The sequence below is a fragment of the Pristiophorus japonicus genome, unplaced genomic scaffold, assembly GCF_044704955.1.
Source record: "Pristiophorus japonicus isolate sPriJap1 unplaced genomic scaffold, sPriJap1.hap1 HAP1_SCAFFOLD_370, whole genome shotgun sequence".
Lineage (NCBI taxonomy): Eukaryota > Metazoa > Chordata > Chondrichthyes > Pristiophoridae > Pristiophorus > Pristiophorus japonicus.
The window spans coordinates 331,320-353,658 of record NW_027253544.1 but is presented as its reverse complement, the minus strand read 5'-3'; the positions used below and the strand labels follow the sequence as shown (position 1 = coordinate 353,658).

The 22,339-nt window shown below is 53.7% G+C and overlaps 1 protein-coding gene across 3 annotated transcripts in view; it reads right to left on the bottom strand.

The window, feature by feature from the left end:
• Positions 1–7,122: 7,122 nt before the first annotated feature.
• The window catches only part of LOC139250427 (uncharacterized), a 95,057-nt gene continuing 79,840 nt past the window's right edge, over positions 7,123–22,339 (bottom strand). For all 3 annotated transcript variants that reach the window (XM_070872822.1, XM_070872824.1, XM_070872823.1), the window contains exons 7-8: positions 17,119–17,162; positions 7,123–10,001 (exon numbers count right to left, since the gene is read on the bottom strand). In XM_070872822.1, the coding sequence (XP_070728923.1) occupies positions 9,885–10,001; positions 17,119–17,162 (161 nt within the window). In that variant the 3' untranslated portion in view covers positions 7,123–9,884. The remainder of the gene's footprint in view (positions 10,002–17,118; positions 17,163–22,339) is intronic.

The window sequence follows — 22,339 nt, the reverse complement described above, 5'->3', positions numbered from 1 at the left end:
AGCTCCCTGCAGACCCGGTTATCCCGAGTACTGCTCAGCTATGGCACCAGACCCCACTCACTCACCGGAATTCCCCCAGCTGAGCTGCTCATGAAAAGGGTGCTTAAAACAAGCCTCTCTCTTGTCCACCCTGATCATCCAAATGGCTCACTGGCATGGTCACAGCCAAAGAGGGGAGTAGGGTGTTTCAGGTCAAACTGACCAATGGACAAACACACAGAAAACACTTGGACCAAATCAAATTGCGGTTCACCAACAGCTACGTACAACCTGAAGAGGACACCACCAACTGTGACCCTCCAACACACACACACAAGTGGCAACTGACATCACAGTTGACCACAAAACCGAACTCATCATCCCCAGCCGCCCGGCAAGGCCGGCTGCCCAACAGCCCAGTGATGAACTGACCAACCCACCCACACCAGCATTGGTACCGAGACGATCGACAAGGGAGCGTAAAGCCCCAGATAATCTCACCTTGTAAATAAGTGTAGTGTTGACTTCATGGGGGAGTGATGTTATGTATTTAACCCTTTGTAATCTGCATCACACCTGACCACCAGAGGCCCACCTGTTGGAGTCCCAAGGGATCCCAGCATCCCTTGGGAGCACAGTATATAAGCAGGCCTCCCACGAGGTACCTGTACTCTGGAATCTTAATAAAGGAGCGAAGGTCACACTTGCTCATTACACTCAGTACTCAGTCTGACCATTTATTATGAGTGTAACACTGGCCATTTTTCCACAGAGAGGATTTGGAAAAGTTACATTAAAATATGAGAATTTTACAAAAATGAAGTGTGTTGACAGACGGTTAATGATGGACTGAGATGGAAAGTGACTAACATGCTAATTGGGCTGGATGTTGAAATCGTTTCCCCAAAGCCTGATCAATAAGACATTGCTTGTCCTGTCTCAGTATCTACTCCCTGCTGCTGCTGGGCTTCACTGACAGCCCTTCCCTGCCACTTGTTTTTCTGAAGCTGTTCCTGGGGTTGCTGATGTCATTGGTCAGGCCACATCGATTTTATTGCATTTACAGAAATCACTTACAGCATGTTCAGGTGTTTTGCTAAAATAATTCGACAGTGCTCTTTATGTGGTGCAGAGATTCACAGCCAATCAGTATTTTGCATTTTTAACACAAAATACAAACAATGAGGAAAGCAGAATACAAACAGCGACGAGCACAATTGTCAGGGTGCAGACTGTGGCACTGCTTCACAGTGAGTGATGTGAGGGGGTCTCACCCATTGTGGTGTGGACCACACTATCTACAACACTAAGGGGCTGAAATTGGCCCTTTCTATAAGGCTTCTGGCCATGTGAAAGTGTCGGCCACGGGTCGGTGCGGAATGGCACCGAGTCTCTGCAGAGGGGCCACCATTTTAAAAATTGTTCTTCCTCGAGTTTGGAGCGGTGTAGGGGACGGTTCCGCCTGTTTTCCTGCCGCGGCGTGCACCCGCTGACCCCTTACCGACCGGCAGTGACCCCTTCCCGGAATTACCCCTCGGGAGCAGCCCCACCGCCGATCGGTGCCCCAACAGCTTTTGCTGTCGGTACATTCTCTGTGACTTGGCCACACAGCTGCCCTTAAAGGGGAGGTGGCACTGCCCGCGATGCAATCTTATTTTTTTGTCGGCCCGACCCAGCAATTGGGTGTCAAGCCGCTGGCCCGGCCAAAACCCTCCCTGGTGGCCCAGTGTTTGCACTAAAGTGGCTGCAGAGTTCGCGGGCCCTCCCCTTTAACTGATGGGGGAGGGACATTGTGACACGCCAGCGCGATGACATCATCAGCACGGCACTGAAGGCTTGCAGCGTCGGTCACTCTGCCCCGCCCCCATTCCACCCCCTCCAGTGATGGTCACTTCGCTCCGCCCCCACTCCACCCCACCAGTGATGGTCACTCCTCCCCACCAGTGATGGTCACTCCGCCCCGCCAGTGATGGTCACTCCTCCCCGCCAGTGATGGTCACTCCTCCCCGCCAGTGATGGTCACTCCGCCCTGCCCCCACTCCGCCCCGCCAGTGATGGTCACTCCTCCCCGCCAGTGATGGTCACTCCTCCCCGCCAGTGATGGTCACTCCTCCCCGCCAGTGATGGTCACTCCGCCCTGCCCCCACTCCGCCCCGCCAGTGATGGTCACTCCTCCCCGCCAGTGATGGTCACTCCGCCCTGCCCCCACTCCGCCCCGCCAGTGATGGTCACTCCTCCCCACCAGTGATGGTCACTCCTCCCCGCCAGTGATGGTCACTCCTCCCCGCCAGTGATGGTCACTCCGCCCTGCCAGTGATGGTCACTCCTCCCCGCCAGTGATGGTCACTCCTCCCCGCCAGTGATGGTCACTCCTCCCCACCAGTGATGGTCACTCCTACCTTGGGGGTAATATATTAGTATGGATAGAGGATTGGCTAATGAACAGAAAACAGAGAGTTGGGATAAATGGTTCAGTCTCGGGTTGGCAATCAGTAATTAATGGGGTGCTGTCGGGTTCAGTGCTGGGACCCCAACTATTTACAATCTAGTTTAACGACTTGGAAGAAGGGACTGAGTGTAACGTAGCCAAGTTTGCTGATGATACAAAGATGGGAGGAAAAGCAATGTGTGAGGAGGACACAAAAAATCTGCAAAAGGACATAGACAGGCTAAGTGAGTGGGCAAACATTTGGCAGATGGATTATAATGTTGGAAAGTGTGAGGTCATGCACTTTGGCAGAAAAAAAATCAAAGAGCAAGTTCTTATTTAAATGGAGTAAGATTGCGAAGTGCTGCAGTACAGCGGGACCTGGGGGAACTTGTGCATGAAATACAAAAGGATAGTATGTAGGTACAGCAAGTGATCAGCAACTCCAATGTAATCTTGGCCTTTATTGCAAAAGGGATGGAGCATAAAAGCAGGGAAGTCTTGCAACAGTTATACAGAGTATTGGTGAGGCCACACCTGGAATACTGCGTGCAGTTTTGGTTTCCATATTTACGAACGGTTATACTTGCTTTGGAGGAAATTTAGAGAAGGTTCACTCGGTTGATTCCGGAGGTGAGGGGGTTGACTTATGAGCAAAGGTTGAGTAGGTTGGGCCTCTACTCATTGGAATTCAGAGGCGATCTTATCGAAACGTATAAGATTATGAGGGGGCTTGACAAAGTGAGGATGTTTCTACTGATAGGGGAGACTAGAACTAGAGGGCATGATAGTAGAATAAGGGGCCGCGCATTTAAAACTGAGATGAGAAATTTCTTCTCAGAGGGTTGTGAATCTGTGGAATTCGCTGCCTCAGAGAGCTGTGGAATCTGGGACATTGAATAAATTTAAGACCATGATCTGATCAGCCATGATCGTATTAAATGGCAGAGCAGGCTCGAGGGGCCGTATGGCCAACTCCTGCTCCTATTTCTTATGTTCCCTGCCCCCACTCCGCCCCGCTCGTGATGGTCACTCCTCCCTGCCCCCACTCCGCCCCTCCAGTGATGGTCACTCCTCCCTGCCCCCACTCCGCCCCTCCAGTGATGGTCACTCCTCCCCGCCCCTCCAGTGATGGTCACTCCTCCATGCCCCCACTCAGCCCCTCCAGTGATGGTCACTCCTCTCTGCCCCCACTCCACCCCTCCAATGACGGTCACTCCTCCCTGCCCCCACTCCATCCCTCTAGTGATGGTCACTCCTCCCTGCCCCCACTCCGCCCCGCTAGTGATGGTCACTCCTCCCTGCCCCCATTCCGCCCCTTCAGTGATGGTCACTCCTCCCTGCCCCCACTCCACCCCGCTAGTGATGGTCACTCCTCCCTGCCCCCACTCCGCCCCTCCAGTGATGGTCACTCTTCCCTGCCCCCACTCCGCCCCGCTAGTGATGGTCACTCCTCCCCGCCCCCACTCCCACCCTCCAGTGATGGTCACTCCTCCCCGCCCCTCCAGTGATGGTCACTCCTCCCCGTCCCCACTCCACCCCTCTAGTGATGGTCACTCCTCCCTGCCCCCACTCCAGTGATGGTCACTCCTCCCTGCCCCCACTCCGCCCCTCCAGTGATGGTCACTCTTCCCTGCCCCCACTCCGCCCCGCTAGTGATGGTCACTCCTCCCCGCCCCTCCAGTGATGGTCACTCTCCCCTGCCCCCACTCCGCCCCTCCAGTGATGGTCACTCTTCCCTGCCCCCACTCCGCCCCGCTAGTGATGGTCACTCCTCCCTGCCCCCACTCCGCCCCTCCAGTGATGGTCACTCTTCCCTGCCCCCACTCCGCCCCGCTAGTGATGGTCCCTCCTCCCCGCCCCCACTCCCAACCTCCAGTGATGGTCACTCCTCCCCGCCCTTCCAGTGATGGTCACTCCTCCCCGTCCCCACTCCACCCCTCCAATGATGGTCACTCCTCCCTGCCCCCACTCCACCCCTCCAGTGATGGTCACTCCCCCCTGCCCCCACTCTGCCCCTCCAGTGATGGTCACTCCTCCCTGCCCCCACTCCGCCCCGCTAGTGATGGTCACTCCCCCCTGCCCCCACTCCGCTCCGCTAGTGATGGTCACTCCTCCCTGCCCCCACTCCGCCCCGCTAGTGATGGTCACTCACCCCTGCCCCACTCCGCCCCGCTAGTGATGGTCACTCCTCCCTGCCCCCACTCTGCCCCTCCAGTGATGGTCACTCCCCCCTGCCCCCACTCCGCCCCGCTAGTGATGATCACTCCTCCCTGCCCCCACTCCACCCCTCCAGTGATGGTCACTCCCCCCTGCCCCCACTCTGCCCCTCCAGTGATGGTCACTCCTCCCTGCCCCCACTCCGCCCTGCTAGTGATGGTCACTCCTCCCTGCCCCCACTCCACCCCTCCAGTGATGGTCACTCCTCCCTGCCCCCACTCCGCCCCGCTAGTGATGGTCACTCCTCCCTGCCCCCACTCTGCCCCTCCAGTGATGGTCACTCCTCCCTGCCCCCACTCCACCCCTCCAGTGATGGTCACTCCTCCCTGCCCCCACTCCGCCCCGCTAGTGATGGTCACTCCTCCCTGCCCCCACTCCACCCCTCCAGTGATGGTCACTCCCCCCTGCCCCCACTCTGCCCCTCCAGTGATGGTCACTCCTCCCTGCCCCCACTCCGCCCCGCTAGTGATGGTCACTCCTCCCTGCCCCCACTCCACCCCTCCAGTGATGGTCACTCCCCCCTGCCCCCACTCTGCCCCTCCAGTGATGGTCACTCCTCCCTGCCCCCACTCCGCCCCGCTAGTGATGGTCACTCCACCCTGCCCCCACTCCGCCCCGCTAGTGATGCCCACTGTGCCCCGATGATGAGGCCACTTGAGCCCCACTCCAAAAGACGGCACCAAGTGCTGAATTTCTCCGGTTTACCCGCCCCGTCCATTGGGGCAGCCAGAACACATTGAAAACAGGACAAGAAAGAAAAGAAAGGCTTATTGGGTTTGGATGAAGACAACTCTTTGGCCCACTTGGACTCATCCCTCCAGAACACCAGCCCTCATGCCCCATCCAGCTGTTCCTTAAATGAATCCAGTGGCCTGGGAAAACATTCCAGCTGTTACATAAGAACATTAGAAATAGGAACAGGAGTCGGCCATTCGGCCCCTCGAGCCTGCTCCGCCATTTAATGTCATGGCTGATCTGATCATGGGCTCAGCTCCACTTCCCCGCCCGTTCCCCATAACCCTTTATATTCCTTTATCGCTCAAAAATCTGTCTATCTTCACCTTAAATATATTCAATAACCCAGCCTCCACAGCTCTCTGGGGCAGAGAATTCCACAGATTTATAACCCTCTGAGAGAAGATCACCTTCTGTGTGAAGAAGCCGATCCCAATGTCTGTCCTAAGGTTACCCTCTTTTCCTGGTGTATCTGAAAGTATTGTTCCGGTGTTTATGCAGCTCCTCTAATGGCCTCAGGAAGTTCCAAACTGCTTGACAGCCAATGAAGTAGTTTTGAAGTGTAGTCACTGTTGTAATGTAGGAAACACAGCAGCCAATTTACACACAGGAAGCTCCCACACACAACAATATGATAATGACCAGATAATCTTTTTCGTGATGTTGGTTGAGGGATAAATATTGGCCAGGACACCGTGGATAACTCTCCTGCTCTTCGAAATAGTGCCATGGGACTGTTTACATACAACGGCCTTATGGTGAGAGATTGTGTAGAATGGGCCGATACTCTCTGGTGTTTAGAACAATGAGAAATGATCTCATTGAAACATAAAAGACTTTGAAGGGGATTAACAGGGCAGATGCTGAGAGGTTATTTCCCGTGGCTGGAGAGTGTGGAAGTTGGGTCATTGAATATATTTAAGACAGAGATCGACAGTTTCTTCACCGATAAGGGAAGAAGGGGTTATGGGAAGCGGGCGGGGAAGTGGAGCCGAGTCCATGATCAGATCAGCCATGATCTTATTCAATGGCGGAGCAGGCTCGAGGGGCCTACTCCTGCTCCTATTTCTTATGTTCTTAAGAGGACAGACTCTGTTTAACATCTCATCCAAAAGACAGCACCTCTGACAGTGCAGCACTCCCACAGTACTGGGAGTGCCAGCCTCCATTATGTGCTCAAGTCTCTGGAGTGGGGCTTGAACCCACAACCTGCTGACACAGAGGCGAGAGAGCTGCCCATTGATCCACGGCTGACACTGGAAATGTGTCTGATTTGAGGTCGCTCTTTGGAAGCCGATGAGCTGAGCTATCCTTACACTCATTATTTTAACTTTTATTTGCCATTTGATAAATGCATCGCTTTAAGCTTTTTATTGTAAATTTAAATAACCTTTCTCCCAGATGCTTTAAACCAGTCTCTGATTGGCTCAAATCCTGCATCAAATTAATGTTTTATTTATTCCGGACACTAAACATCAGCCCATTGAAGTGACCAGATATCGCTATTTGGCAAAACTCAGGTCATTTCTCTCTCCGTTAACACAAGACCTGGGCGATGTGGATATAGCAATTCATTGCCGTAAAGCCAATTGAATCACAATCAGACTCGTGCTCCCAGATTCTAGTCAAGAAGCATGTTATTGCTCACTGGCACAGTTAGAGAACATTCAATTTTATTTATTCAATTTTAGTAACAGAGAATCACCTGGGTCTCACTATCTATCCTGAGACAGGGTCCCAGTGGTGTGTGTGGGTCTCTCTATCCTGAGACAGGGTCCCAGTGGTGTGTGTGGGTCTCACTATCTATCCTGAGACAGGGTCCCAGTGGTGTGTGTGGGTCTCTCTATCCTGAGACAGGGTCCCAGTGGTGTATGTGGGTCTCACTATCTATCCTGAGACAGGGTCCCAGTGGTGTGTGTGGGTCTCACTATCTATCCTGAGACAGGGTCCCAGTGGTGTGTGTGGGTCTCTCTATCCTGAGACAGGGTCCCAGTGGTGTGTGTGGGTCTCACTATCTATCCTGAGACAGGGTCCCAGTGGTGTGTGTGGGTCTCACTATCTATCCTGAGACAGGGTCCCAGTGGTGTGTGTGGGTCTCACTATCTATCCTGAAACAGGGTCCCAGTGGTGTGTGTGGGTCCCACTATCTATCCTGAGACAGGGTCCCAGTGGTGTGTGTGGGTCTCACTATCTATCCTGAGACAGGGTCCCAGTGGTGTATGTGGGTCTCACTATCTATCCTGAGACAGGGTCCCAGTGGTGTGTGTGGGTCTCACTATCTATCCTGAGACTGGGTCCCAGTGAGTGTGTGTGGGTCCCACTATCTATCCTGAGACAGGGTCCCAGTGGTGTGTGTGGGTCTCACTATCTATCCTGAGACAGGGTCCCAGTGGTGTGTGTGGGTCTCTCTATCCTGAGACAGGGTCCCAGTGGTGTATGTGGGTCTCACTATCTATCCTGAGACAGGGTCCCAGTGGTGTATGTGGGTCTCACTATCTATCCTGAGACAGGGTCCCAGTGGTGTGTTTGGGTCTCACTGTCCTGAGACAGGGTCCCAGTGGTGTGTGTGGGTCTCACTATCTATCCTGAGACAGGGTCCCAGTGGTGTGTGTGGGTCCCACTATCTATCCTGAGACAGGGTCCCAGTGGTGTGTGTGGGTCTTACTATCTATCCTGAGACAGGGTCCCAGTGGTGTGTGTGGGTCTCACTATCTATCCTGAGACAGGGTCCCAGTGGTGTGTGTGGGTCTCACTATCTATCCTGAGACAGGGTCCCAGTGGTGTGTGTGGGTCTCACTATCTATCCTGAGACAGGGTCCCAGTGGTGTGTGTGGTTCCCACTATCTATCCTGAGACAGGGTCCCAGTGGTGTATGTGGGTCTCACTATCTATCCTGAGACAGGGTCCCAGTGGTGTATGTGGGTCTCACTATCTATCCTGAGATAGGGTCCCAGTGGTGTGTGTGGGTCCCACTATCTATCCTGAGACAGGGTCCCAGTGGTGTGTGTGGGTCCCACTATCTATCCTGAGACAGGGTCCCAGTGGTGTATGTGGGTCTCACTATCTATCCTGAGACAGGGTCCCAGTGGTGTATGTGGGTCCCACTATCTATCATGAGACAGGGTCCCAGTGGTGTGTGTGGGTCTCTCTATCTATCCTGAGACAGGGTCCCAGTGGTGTGTGTGGGTCTCACTATCTATCCTGAGACAGGGTCCCAGTGGTGTGTGTGGGTCTCACTATCTATCCTGAGACAGGGTCCCAGTGGTGTGTGTGGGTCTCACTATCTATCCTGAGACAGGGTCCCAGTGGTGTGTGTGGGTCTCACTATCTATCCTGAGACAGGGTCACAGTGGTGTGTGTGGGTCTCACTATCTATCCTGAGACAGGGTCCCAGTGGTGTGTGTGGGTCCCACTATCTATCCTGAGACAGGGTCCCAGTGGTGTGTGTGGGTCTCACTATCTATCCTGAGACAGGGTCCCAGTGGTGTGTGTGGGTCCCACTATCTATCCTGAGACAGGGTCCCAGTGGTGTGTGTGGGTCTCACTATCTATCCTGAGACAGGGTCCCAGTGGTGTGTGTGGGTCTCACTATCTATCCTGAGACAGGGTCCCAGTGGTGTGTGTGGGTCCCACTATCTATCCTGAGACAGGGTCCCAGTGGTGTGTGTGGGTCTCACTATCCTGAGACAGGGTCCCAGTGGTGTGTGTGGGTCTCACTATCTATCCTGAGACAGGGTCCCAGTGGTGTGTGTGGGTCTCACTATCTATCCTGAGACAGGGTCCCAGTGGTGTGTGTGGGTCTCTCTATCTATCCTGAGACAGGGTCCCAGTGGTGTGTGTGGGTCTCACTATCTATCCTGAGACAGGGTCCCTGTGGTGTATGAGGGTCTCACTATCTCTCCTGAGACAGGGTCCCAGTGGTGTATGTGGGTCTCACTATCTATCCTGAGACAGGGTCCCAGTGGAAACACATACATTTACCTCAGTGTAGCTGAGTCAGGGAGCGGGTGAGGATTCCTGTTTCTAACCACAACCTATTTTCCCCTGACAGAAAGTGTGGGCAGTGAGTGAGGATAGAATGATGCCCCAAAGGCTCACGTGTGAAGAATGGTCACCTGGGGCGAGGGAGGGATGGGCCCCGGGACCTATGGGACTTCAGTCCGACAGGGCTCTGCACCTTTGGTGAGGAAATTCGACAATAATTATTGAGCAGAAATACCAATAAACCCCAGTGAACACCTCTCTACCACTCTTTCCTCCTTTAAGACGCTCCTTAAAACCTACCTCTTTAACCAAGCTTTTGGTCATCTGCCGCAATTTCTTCTAATGTGGCTCAGTGTCAAATTTATCTGTTTTGTCTTATCACGCGCTGGGAAGTGCCTGGGACGTTTTACTACGTTAAAGGTGCTATATAAATAAAAGCTGTTGTTGTTGTTGAGGTCCTGTGGGATCGGAGGTACCGGCCACAAACACTGTCCTTCACCAAACCACTTGTAGGTGCTAAAGAATGTATTCCCAGTCACTATGGGCGTTTGATGGCAGCATATTCGGTTGTCTCCTCACTGATTATTAATGTCGGGCCCACGGTTTTCTGTCGCAGGAACTGAATATTGGCGTAATACAGCTCTCCTTCCTCCGACTGAAACACAGTGACATACATAAATACACAGATTACCACACGGAAACAGGCCTCTCCCCCAACCCACGCACTTACTTAAAGCACAAACCCATCAACCCACATCAGAGGCAGAGCCGGGATCCCCTCTCATTTATACATAAGCTGAGGTTCCGTCAGTGTCCTGCTAAAGGCACTGGCCCTCAGTAACGTTCCTGGGGCCTCTGGTACCTGGTCTCAGTGGCCTTTGCTCACGTCTGACCCTCGACATTAACTCGAGGCGGGAGTAGTGAGAACTGGGGGCTGGGACGTACGGCAGACCATCAGGCCATTCACACCGTGAGGCCCGGGAGATTCTAACTCTCAGGCCTGCTCTGCACAGGCCCCGTCGCTGTCCTGCCCAAACACGGCGGGAGGGTGAGCTGGCAGGCGGGAGGGGGGGAGGGGATTACTGGCGGGAGGGAGGGGAGGGGGGGGGGGGGATTACTGGCGGGAGGGGGATTACTGGCGGGAGGGGGATTGCTGGCGGGAGGGGGATTACTGGCGGAGGGTGGGGGGGGGGAAAGGGGGGGAGGGGGATTACTGGCGGGAGGGAGGGAGGGAGGGGGATTATTGGCGGAGGGAGGGAGGGAGAAGGATTACTGGTGGAGGGATGGAGGAAGGGGGATTACTGGCGGAGGGAGGGAGGGGGGAGGGGGATTATTGGTGGAGGGAGGGAGGGGAATCACTGGCGGAGGGAGTGAGGGAGGGAGATTATTGGCGGAGGGAGGGAGGGAGGGAGATTACTGGCGGAAGGAGGGAGAGGGATTACTGGCGGAGGGAGGGGGAGGGGGATTACTGGTGGAGGGAGGTAGGCAGGGGGATTACTGGCGGAGGGAGGGGGAGGGGGATTATTGGTGGAGGGAGGGAGGGGAATCACTGGCGGAGGGAGGGAGGGAGGGAGATTACTGGCGGAGGGAGGGAGGGAGATTACTGGCGGAAGGAGGGAGAGGGATTACTGGCGGAGGGAGGGGGAGGGGGATTACTGGTGGAGGGAGGTAGGCAGGGGGATTACTGGCGGAGGGAGGGAGGGGGAGGGAGATTATTGGCGGAGGGAGGGGGAGGGGGATTACTGGCGGAGGGAGGGAGGGGGGAGGGGGATTACTGGCGGAGGGAGGGAGGGGGGAGCGGGATTACTGGCGGAGGGATGGAGGGAGGGTGATTACTGACAGGAGGGAGGGAGGGAGGGAGTGGGATTACTGGCGGAGGGAGGGAGGGAGTGAGATTACTGGCGGTGCAAGGGAGGGAGCGGGATTAGTGGCGGAGGGAGGGAGGGTGGGAGGGGGATTACTGGCAGAGGGAGGGAGGGGGAATACTGGCAGAGGGAGGGAGGGGGATTACTGGCGGAGGGAGAGAGGGAGGGAGCGGGATTACTGGTGGAGGGAGGGAGGGGGATTATTGGTGGAGGGAAGGAGAGGGATTATTGGCAGAGGGAGGGAGGGGGGGGATTATTGGCGGAGAGAGGGAGGGAGGGAGGGAGATTACTGGCGGAGGGAGGGGGAGGGGGATTATTGGCGGAGGGAGGGGGAGGGTGATTACTGGCGGAGGGAGGGAGGGGGAGGGGGATTACTGGCGGAGGGATGGAGGGAGGGTGATTACTGGCAGGAGGGAGTGAGGGAGGGAGCGGGATTACTGGCGGAGGGAGGAAGAGGGGAGGGGGATTACTGGCGGAGGGAGAGAGGGGGAATACTGACAGAGGGAGGGGAGGGAGGGGGATTACTGGAAGAGGGAGGGAGGGAGGGAGCGGGATTACTGGCGGAGGGAGGGAGGGAGGGGGATTACTGGCAGAGGGAGGGAGGGAGGGAGGGGGATTACTGGCAGGAGGGAGGAAGGGAGTGGGATTACTGGAAGAGGGAGGGAGGAGGGGAGGGGGATTACTGCCGGAGCGGGGGAGGGGGATTACTGGCAGAGGGAGGGAGGGAGGGGGATTACTGGCGGAGGGAGGGAGATTACTGGCAGAGGGAGGGAGGGAGATTACTGGCGGAATGGGGGAGGGGGATTATTGGCGGTGCGGGGGGGAGGGAAATTACTGGCGGAGGGAGGGAGGGAGGGGGATTACTGGCGGAGGGAGGGAGATTACTGGCAGAGGGAGGGAGGGAGATTACTTGCGGAGGGATGGAGGGGAGGGGGATTACTGGCAGAGGGAGAGAGGGAGGGGGTTTACTGGCAGAGGGAGGGAGGGGGATTACTGCCGGAGGTAGGGGGGGAGGGGGATTACTGGCAGAGGGAGGGAGGGAGGGGGTTTATTGGCAGAGGGAGGGAGAATACTGGCAGGAGGAAGGGAGGGAGGGGGATTACTGGTGGAGAGAGGGAGGGAGGGGGTTTACGGAGGGAGGGAGGGAGGTAGGGAGATTACTGGCGGAGGGAGGGAGCGGGGAGGGAGATTACTGGCGGAGGGAGGGAGGGAGGGGGATTACTGGCGGAGGGAGGGAGGGAGGGGGATTACTGGCGGAGGGAGGGAGAGAGGGGGATTACTGGCAGAAGGAGGGGGAGGGGGATTACTGGCGGAGGGAGGGAGGGAGATTACTGGCGGAGGGAGGGGGATTATTGGCGGAGGGAGGGAGAGAGGGGGATTACTGGTGGAGGGAAGGAGGGAGGGAGGGGGATGACTCGCGGAGAGAGGGAGGGGGATTACTGGCGGAGGGACGAGGGGAGGGGGATTACTGGCGGAGAGAGGGTGGAGGGACCTTCCTGTTCCTCCAGCCCCACAAGTCAAATTTATAGCAAGTCCCTTTCTCACTTTAAACCCTTGATTAAATCATCCCCCAACCTTCGAAACCCCAGACAATACAAGCCAAGTTCATGCAACATATCCTCATAATTGCACTGTGACAAAGCACTCAGACCGGTTCCTGCTCTTTTAAAGCTTCCTGTCCGAGGCCTCACTGCAACACGCACAGACTCTGGCTGCTGTCTGTCACTGGCACTGAGCCACACACACACACACACTCCCCCCACACACACACACAAACACTCTCCACAAACACATACACATACACTCCCCACCCACCCACACACACACTCCCCACCCTCACACACACTCACCACCCTCACACACACTCACCACCCTCACACACACTCACTACCCACACACACTCCCCACCCACACACACACACACTCCCCACACACACTCCCCACCGACACACACACACACTCCCCACCCACACACACACAAACACCCTCCCCACCCACACACACACACACACCCCACCCACACACACACACAAACACCCTCCCCACCCACACACACACACACACACACTCCCCACACACACACACACACACACACTCACCTTCCCCACCCACACACACACTCCCCACCCACACACACACACACAAACACCCTCCCCACCCACACACACACACACACACACTCCCCACACACACACACACACACACACTCACCTTCCCCACCCACACACACACTCCCCACCCACACACACACGCACACTCCCCCCCCCACACATACACACACACACTCCCCCCACACACACACATTCCCCACACACACGCACACACATAAGAACATAAGAACATAAGAATTAGGAACAGGAGTAGGCCATCTAGCCCCTCGAGCCTGCTCCGCCATTCAACAAGATCATGGCTGAGCCAGATCGAGCCAGTTCTATCTCCATGCTAATACATTTCCTCTGACTCCGCGTACCTTTATCTTCTGCAGTCACCTTTTGTGTGGCACCTTATCGAATGCCTTTTGGAAATCTAAATATACCACAACCATCGGTACACCTCTATCCACCATGCTCGTTATATCCTCAAAGAATTCCAGTAAATTAGTTAAACATGATTTCCCCTTCATGAATCCATGCTGTGTCTGCTTGATTGCACTATTCCTATCTAGATGTCCCGCTATTTCTTCCTTAATGATAGTTTCAAGCATTTTTCCCACTACAGATGTTAAACTAATCGGCCTATAGTTTCCTGCCTTTTGTCTGCCCCCTTTTTTAATAAGAGGCGTTACATTAGCTGTTTTCCAATCCGCTGGTACCTCCCCAGAGTCCAGAGAATTTTGGTAGATTATAACGAATGCATCTGCTATAACTTCCGACATCTCTTTTAATACCCTGGGATGCATTTCATCAGGACCAGGGGACTTGTCTACCTTGAGTCCCATTAGCCTGTCCAGCACTACCCCCCTAGTGTTAGTGATTGTCTCAAGGTCCTCCCTTCCCACATTCCCGTGACCAGCAATTTTTGGCATAGTTTTTGTGTCTTCCACTGTGAAGACCGAAACAAAATAATTGTTTAAGGTCTCAGCTATTTCCACATTTCCCATTATTAAATCCCCCTTTTCATCTTCTAAGGGACCAACATTTACTTTAGTCACTCTTTTCCGTTTTATATATCGGTAAAAGCTTTTACTATCTGTTTTTATGTTTTGCGCAAGTTTACCTTCGTAATCTATCTTTCCTTTCTTTATTGCTTTCTTCGTTATTCTTTGCTGTCGTTTAATATTTTCCCAATCTTCTAGTTTCCCACTAACCTTGGCCACCTTATACGCATTGGTGGCCAAGGTTAGTGGGAAACTAGTAGATTGGGAAACACACAAAGGGTTTCACAGAGACAATCCCTTTGAACAAATCCCAGCCTCGTGTCGGGTGCCCACACACACCGATAATCTGCGGCACCTGCTCCTGACCCTTCCAGCAGCTCACCGTCCCTCTGCCTGCACAATAAGGTGTGACTTAACAGGAGAGAGGAGGCCGGGACAGGAGGGCCCACAGACACAACCCCGAGAGCCTTTGGAGGGGAGCTGCTTGGAAATGATTGTGCCTGGGAGCAGAGGGATTGGGACAGGCTGAAGCCGGAGGCTTCGCCCTCACTCAGGGACAGGAGCACCTTACGTTATCCCTTCTCTCCCTACTGACATCCTGACCCACCATCACCCAGGGTCCAGTCACACCCAGCGGGCTCAGAGTATTCCCACCGCAGTAATAGTCACAATGTCATTGGGACCCCGATTGCCATTTCGGGTGGGAGCGGGCAGGAGCCTGGGCTGTGCTCACACCGACCCGACCCGACCCACGGGCCATGGAACGACAGATTTAAATGAGGCCGGTGGCTCACAATCGCAGGGAGGAGGGGGAGCTCGGCACCACTGGAACAGTCACCTGACCATCGCTCCCCCAGTCAGTCACCTGACCATCACTCCCCCAGTCAGTCACCTGACCATCACTCCCTTAGTCGGTCACGTGACCATCACTCCCCCAGTCAGTCACCTGACCATCGCTCCCCCAGTCAGTCAGCTGACCATCACTCCCCCAGTCAGTCACCTGACCATCGCTCCCCCAGTCAGTCACCTGACCATCACTCCCCCAGTCAGTCACCTGACCATCACTCCCCCAGTCGGTCACCTGACCATCACTCCCCCAGTCAGTCAGCTGACCATCACTCCCCCAGTCAGTCACCTGACCATCGCTCCCCCAGTCAGTCACATGACCATCACTCCCCCAGTCAGTCACCTGACCATCACTCCCCCAGTCGGTCACCTGACCATCACTCCCCCAGTCAGTCACCTGACCATCACTCCCCCAGTCAGTCACCTGACCATCACTCCCTCAGTCAGTCACCTGACCATCACTCCCTCAGTCGGTCATCTGACCACTAGTCCCCGGCCCGGGAGTCAAACTAGACCCCAACCTGTGAAAGTCACGTGAGTTCAGGATCAGGCTGGGCCTATTATTAGGGAGGGTCGCTGAGCACTTGGACAATATGAGCTGGTCAGAGAGAGCCAGCATGGATTTGTAAAGCAGAACTCATGTCTAACAAACTTAGTTGAATTTTTTGAGGTGGTAGCTAAGGTGCTCGATAAGGGAGAGTCTGTAGATGTTGTTTATATGGACCCAGGCATTGAAAAAGCTTCCACTTTCGAACGGCTGGAGCTGGTCAGTGACATTATCAGAGTCGCCTAGTGACCCAGATGACAGGCTTTGCTACAGCAGGAAATTCAATATTAGTTTTTATAAATGACAACGAATTCAATGCTTGTTCAGAGTCACACGATCACACTGATGAATTTCTGTTTCCGTGAACAAGGTATGGCAATTCGACCTTATGGCTTTAAAGGGATGCACCACGTGTTACTCAGCTCCACCCGAGCTCCACCTGAGATATCTTTAAATGGCGAGAAGCTAGGAACTGTGGAGGAGCGAGAGATTTAAGGGTCCATGCACAGAAATCATAAAACCCAGGGGACTGGTACAAACAATAATTACAAAGGCTGATGGAATGTTGGCCTTTATCTCAGGGGAGCTGGAATACAAAGGGCGGAAGTTATTCTACACTTGGATAAAACTCTGGTTACAACACATCAGGGGCACTGCGTTCAGTTCTAGGCACCGCAGCCCAGGAAGGATATTGGCCTCGGAGGGGGTGCAGTGGAGATTCACCAGAATGATTCGGGGACTAAAAGGGTTAGATTATGAGGACAGGTTGCACTGACCAGGCTTGTATACCCGAGTATAGAAGATTAAGGGGTGATGGAATTCAGGTGTTTAAGATGATCCGAGGAATTGATAGGGAAGGTACTGTGGGAAACTATTTCCTCTGGATGGTGGAGTCCGGACATGACCTTAACATTAGAGCTCGGCCGTTCAGGGTGAAATCAGGAAACACTTCTTCACACAGAGGGCAGTGGGAATCTGGAACTTACCCAAAAAAGCTGAGGCTGGGGGGGTCAATTAAACATTTCAAAACTGAGATTGATAGATTTTCGTTGGGCAAGGGTATTAAGGGTTACGGAACCAAGGCGGGTAGCTGGAGTTGAGATACAGATCAGCCCTGGTCTAATTGAATGGCGGAACAGTTCGAGGGGCTGAATGGCCTGCTCCTGTTCCTATGTTCCCTCACTCACTGCCATGGTTACTGGTACTGTCCAAGCTACACATGATAAACAGTTGCTTGGTGTGATATCGGGAGGGGCTGTTGCCATTTGTAAACTGTTTCCCAGCAAGAGTCAGCTCCTTCAGAAGAACATTGGTCATAAGTAAAAGAAACACACTATAACGTCCAGGGCTGGAGAGGAAGTGATGAGGTGTATTTAACAGCAGGATATCGGTATAAAAGCTGTTGCTCAGTACTCACCACAGTCGAGGTTGCGGCTGCCTGTTTATTAGTCTGGGTTGCAGCTGAAATATAAGAACCTGTGTGAGTTTATTATAGCTGCCACATGTATGACTGATAATCACAGTGAAACCAGTGTGGTCAAATACTCTTCGACTGTATCCCACTCAGCAACCTGCAGCAAACCATGCAGCACACATGTGGTGATAAGCCACACACTCTGTCAGTGCTCTACACTGTACACCACGGGAGTCAGGTGTGGCTCAGTGGGTAGCACTCTCACCTCGGGGTCAGAAGATGGTGGGTTCAAGCCCCACTCCAGGGACTTGAGCCCATAATCCAGGCTGTCACTCCAGGCTGGACTGGTGCACATTCCCCTGAATGATCCTGTACTTGTGGTCTGACACACCCTGTACAATGATGGATAGAAGCCTTTGCTATAGATGCCCACCTTGGGATAGTCATTATGGGTCTTGTTGGCTGTGTATGTGCCATCGATGAGACTCTGCACTTTACAGAAGCTGCAACAGGTAAAAGTGCTGTGCCCACTCGAGCTGTTGCCTCCTTTCAATGGACAAAGTGACGAAGGTGTTTCCCCTGCAAACCTCGGCTCCCAGGGCCTGCTTGCGGCATCAGCGGACTGAAGTAATACTAATGTTACAAATGTCTCCAGTGGTGGCTTGAAAGGATCTGAACAAAAGCTCAATGTTGTGATGTTCACCCACAATGGCCATGTCTGTCCCTGTGCTCGGCCCACTCTGGATTCCTGGCTTCAGCACGTGGCATAACTCTGTCACAGACTGCTTCGTGAGTGGAGACAGAAAAGACGGGTCTCCTCAGGTATGGCCAAGTAGGTGTGAAAGTGTAGTAGCTGGGCAGAGTCAGAGTGGGTGCCAGACTCGAGATATAAGCACATCTGTGCTTTTCCTCTCTGTGACACCCTCCACCTCCTCGATCTCCAGGCCAGCCGCTGACAGACCCAATGCAACGTCCATGTTTATCACCAAAATGGCCCGAGCCAAAGTCATCACCAGCATTCTGTGTGACTGTGTCCATGCTGCATTCTCCCTCCTCGGCCTCTATGCAGCCTTTGACACAGTCGACCCACACAATCATCGTCCAACATCTCTCCTCCAGCTCAGTGCTTCCACTTATCTGCATCAATGGCTTCTCTTCTCAAACCTCCCCCAAAGCTGGATCCTTGGCCCCCTCCTTTCTCACATCTACATGTTACTCCTTAGCAACATTACCCAGACGTTGTACCTCACTACCACTTCGCTCGAGCCCTCCTCGGTCTCTAAATTGTCAGACTGCTTGTCCCACATCCAGCTCTGGATGAGCAGAAATTTTATCCAATTGAATATTGTTTTCGGTCCCCGCCACAAATTCCGTTCCCCCCTCTCCTCTCCCCCTCCTCTCCCTCCCTCCTCTCACCCCCTTCCTGACCCCTCTCCCCCTCCCTCCCCCTCTCCCTTCCCCCTCTCTCCCTCCCCTTCCCCATCCCTCTCCCCCCTCCCGCACTCCCCCTCCTCTTCCCCCCTCCATTCCTCTCCACAATTCCTGTCTGAGGCTGAACCAGACTGTCATGTATTCAACTATCATTGTAACCCATATATAAGCTGACCCAAGTTGTACACCTTGAGAACATTGACCACAAAGGAGTGAACTTGTGGGAGACACTCCTAACCTGGACTTTCAGGTATAAAAGGGGAAGCTCCACCCACCTTCATCACTTGAGGTCTTGGTAATAAAGGTAACTGGTCACAGAATGACCTTCTCTCAATTATGTGCATTTATACTGTAGAGTAAAGATATATCATTGGCGACGAGAAACTGGGATGTAAACCACGCGAGCATGGCCACTAGCAGCACAGAAGAGAGGTACTGTGTTGGTGATGATTGGGACGACTTTATTGAGAGACTACAGCAAAGTTTTGTCACTAAAGAATGGTTGGGACAGGATTCGGTCGACAAACGCAGGGCTCACCTCCTGACGGTTTGTGGATCCAGAACGTACTCCCTGATGAAGGACGTTCTAGCGCCAGAGAAGCCGGCGGACAAGACGTTCGAAGAGCTCAGTAACTTAATCGGGGAACACCTTAAACCGGCAAGCAGCATGCACATGGCGAGACACCGGTTTTACATGCACCGGCGGCGAGAATGGCAAAGCGTTCCAGACTTCGTGGCAGACCTCCGGCGACTGGCGAGCCTATGTAAGTTCCCAGATGCATGCAGAGCGGAGATGCTGCGAGACTTTTTTATTGAGGGCATCGGGCACGCTGGGGTTTTCAGGAAACTGATTGAGACCAAAGACTTGACCTTGGAAGCGGCAGCTCTGATAGCCCAGACATTTATCTCAGGGGAGGAAAAGACAGGAATGATGTATGACAAAAATCTTGGCTCAAATGCGGCAAACGACCAGGGAATCAACATTGTTAACGCGGCACACAGTTCTCCAGGCAGACAGGAGCAATCGGACATGCCCGAGCATGTAGTCGAACCCAAAGGGGGCATTCAACAGAGACAATGGCTAGTTAACGGCAATTCATGCCATCGCAATGGACAATGCGGCCAGTAATGGGGCCATCAACACCTGTTAATGGTGCGCTTAAGGACAGTTGCAGAGACAGTCAGAGACGATCGACTGGTAATGGACCTTTTGTTTTCAACAACGGGGCCTCCAGCTCATGTTGGAGGTGTGGAGGCAAACACCCAGCCAGAGCTTGCAGGTATCAGCAATATACCTGCAGAAACTGCAACGTCAGCGGTCACTTGGCGCATATGTGCAGGAAGCCTGCAGCCAGGTTGATGTACGAGGAGGACGGGCCCAATGTAAGCCCTACGAGGCCAAATGAATACTGGGGTAAATCGCTGGAAGCTGAAGTTCAGCGAGTTCATGTGGAGCACATATACAGTTCATATACCAGGACGCCACCGATAATGATGAAAGTGCTCCTCAATGGCATCCCAGTATTAATGGAGCTAGACACGGGGTATCAAACAGTTCGAAAGGTTGTGGGTGTCCAAGGGCAGGAGGCCAAAATTATTGCCGATTGACGCACAGCTACGGACATATACAAAGGAGATCATTCCTGTGCTAGGCAGCGCCACGGTAGTCGTGACCCACAAAGATTTGGAGAACAGGTTGCCATTCTGGATTGTCCCGGGGGACGGTCCCGCACTACTGGGGAGGAGTTGGCTTGCTGTCATGAACTTGAAATGGGGCGATGTCAATGCAATATCTTCTGTGGAGCGAGTATCATGCTCACAGGTCCTGGACAAATTTGACTCATTATTTCAACCCGGAATCGACACTTTCATGGGGGCCAATGTAGTGATTCACATAAACCCGGACGCCAGGCCAGTACACCACAAGAGCGGTGCCGTACATGATGCGGGAAAAGATAGAACGCGAATTGGACCGCCTGCTGAGGGAAGGCATCATCTCACCAGTTGAATTCAGTGACTGGGCGAGCCCGATCGTGCCGGTGCTCAAGACGGATGGGTCGGTCAGGATATGTGGCGATTACAAGGCCACCATCAATCGGGTGTCACTCCAAGACTAATACCCGCTACCGAGAGCGGAGGACCTCTTTGCGACGCTATCCGGTGGCAAACTTTTTTCAAAATTGGATCTGACCTCAGCTTACATGACCCAGGAGCTGGCGAGTGAGTTGAAGAAACTGACCACCATCACGACACACAAGGGGTTGTTTGAGTATAACAGATGTCCGTTCGGGATTCATTCGGCCGCCGCGATCTTTCAGCGAAATATGGAAAGCCTCCTCAAGTCGATTCCAGGGACGGTGGTTTTTCAGGACGACATCCTCATCACGGGTCGCAATACTGAAGAACACCTCCACAACCTGGAGGAGGTGCTACGCAGACTGGACCGGGTAGGGCTGTGACTGAAAAAGGCGAAGTGCGCCTTCTTAGCTCCAGAAGTAGAATTCCTGGGGAGGAGGGTAGCAGCAGACGGGATCAGACCTACTGCGTCCAAAACAGAAGCACTCCAGAGAGCACCCAGACCCCTTAACACGACGGAGCTGCGTTCGTTCCTGGGGCTCCTGAACTATTTTGGTAACTTTCTTCTCAAATTGAGCACGCTGCTAGAGCCGCTACATGTGCTCCTCCGCAAAGGTCGCGATTGGGTCTGGGGGGACAGCCAGGAAAGGGCTTTTGATGGAGCACAACAAATTGCGTGCTCTAACAAACTGTTAACGTTATATGACCCGTGTAAGAAACTTGTTTTAACGTGCGATGCGTCGTCCTATGGAGTCGGGTGTGTGTTGCAGCATGTGAATGCCCAATGGGCAGTTACAGCCAGTAGCTTATGCCTCCAGAAGTCTGTCCCAGGCAGAAAGAGGCTACGGGATGGTAGAAAAGGAAGCGCTAGCATGTGTATATGCAGTAAAAAAAAATGCACCAGTACCTGTTTGGCAGCAAATTTGAGCTGAAGACAGATCACAAACCACCAATGTCCCTTTTGGTCGACAACAAGGCCATAAATGCGAATGCATCGGCCCGCATACAGAGGTGGGCACTCACGTTAGCCACCTATGACTACACAATTCGGCACAGACCGGGCACTGAAAACTGCGCCGATGCACTGAGCAGGCTCTCACTAGCCACCACTGAGGGGACAACTGAGCATGATGCTGAGATGGTCATGGCTGTTGAAGCTTTCGAAAGCGAAGGCTCACCTGTGACAGCCCGTCAGATCAAAGTCTGGACAAATAAAGACCCGCTATTGTCCTTAGTTAAGAAATGTGTCCTGAATGGGGACTGGGCAGCCACGTACGGGACATGCCCTGAGGAATTTAAACCGTTTGATAGGCGCAAGGATGAACTCTCGATTCAGGCTGATTGCCTACTGTGGGGAAACCAAGTAGTCATGCCCCAGAAGGGCAGAGAGGTGTTTATCAGAGAACTTCACAATGAGCACCCAGGCATTGTCATGATGAAGGCAATTGCCAGGTCACACGTTTGGTGGCCAGGAATCGATGCAGACCTGGAACTTTGTGTTCGCAAGTGCAACAGGTGTGCTCAGCTGGGCAATGCACCCAGGGAAGCCCCCCTTAGCCCCTGGTCCTGGCCCGCCAAGCCATGGTCATGCATCCATGTGGACTACGCAGGTCCTTTCATGGGAAAAATGTTTTTGGTTGTCGTAGACGCCTACTTCAAATGGATTGAGTGTGCCATTTTAAATTCAAGCACATCCTCTGCCACGGTAGAAAGTCTA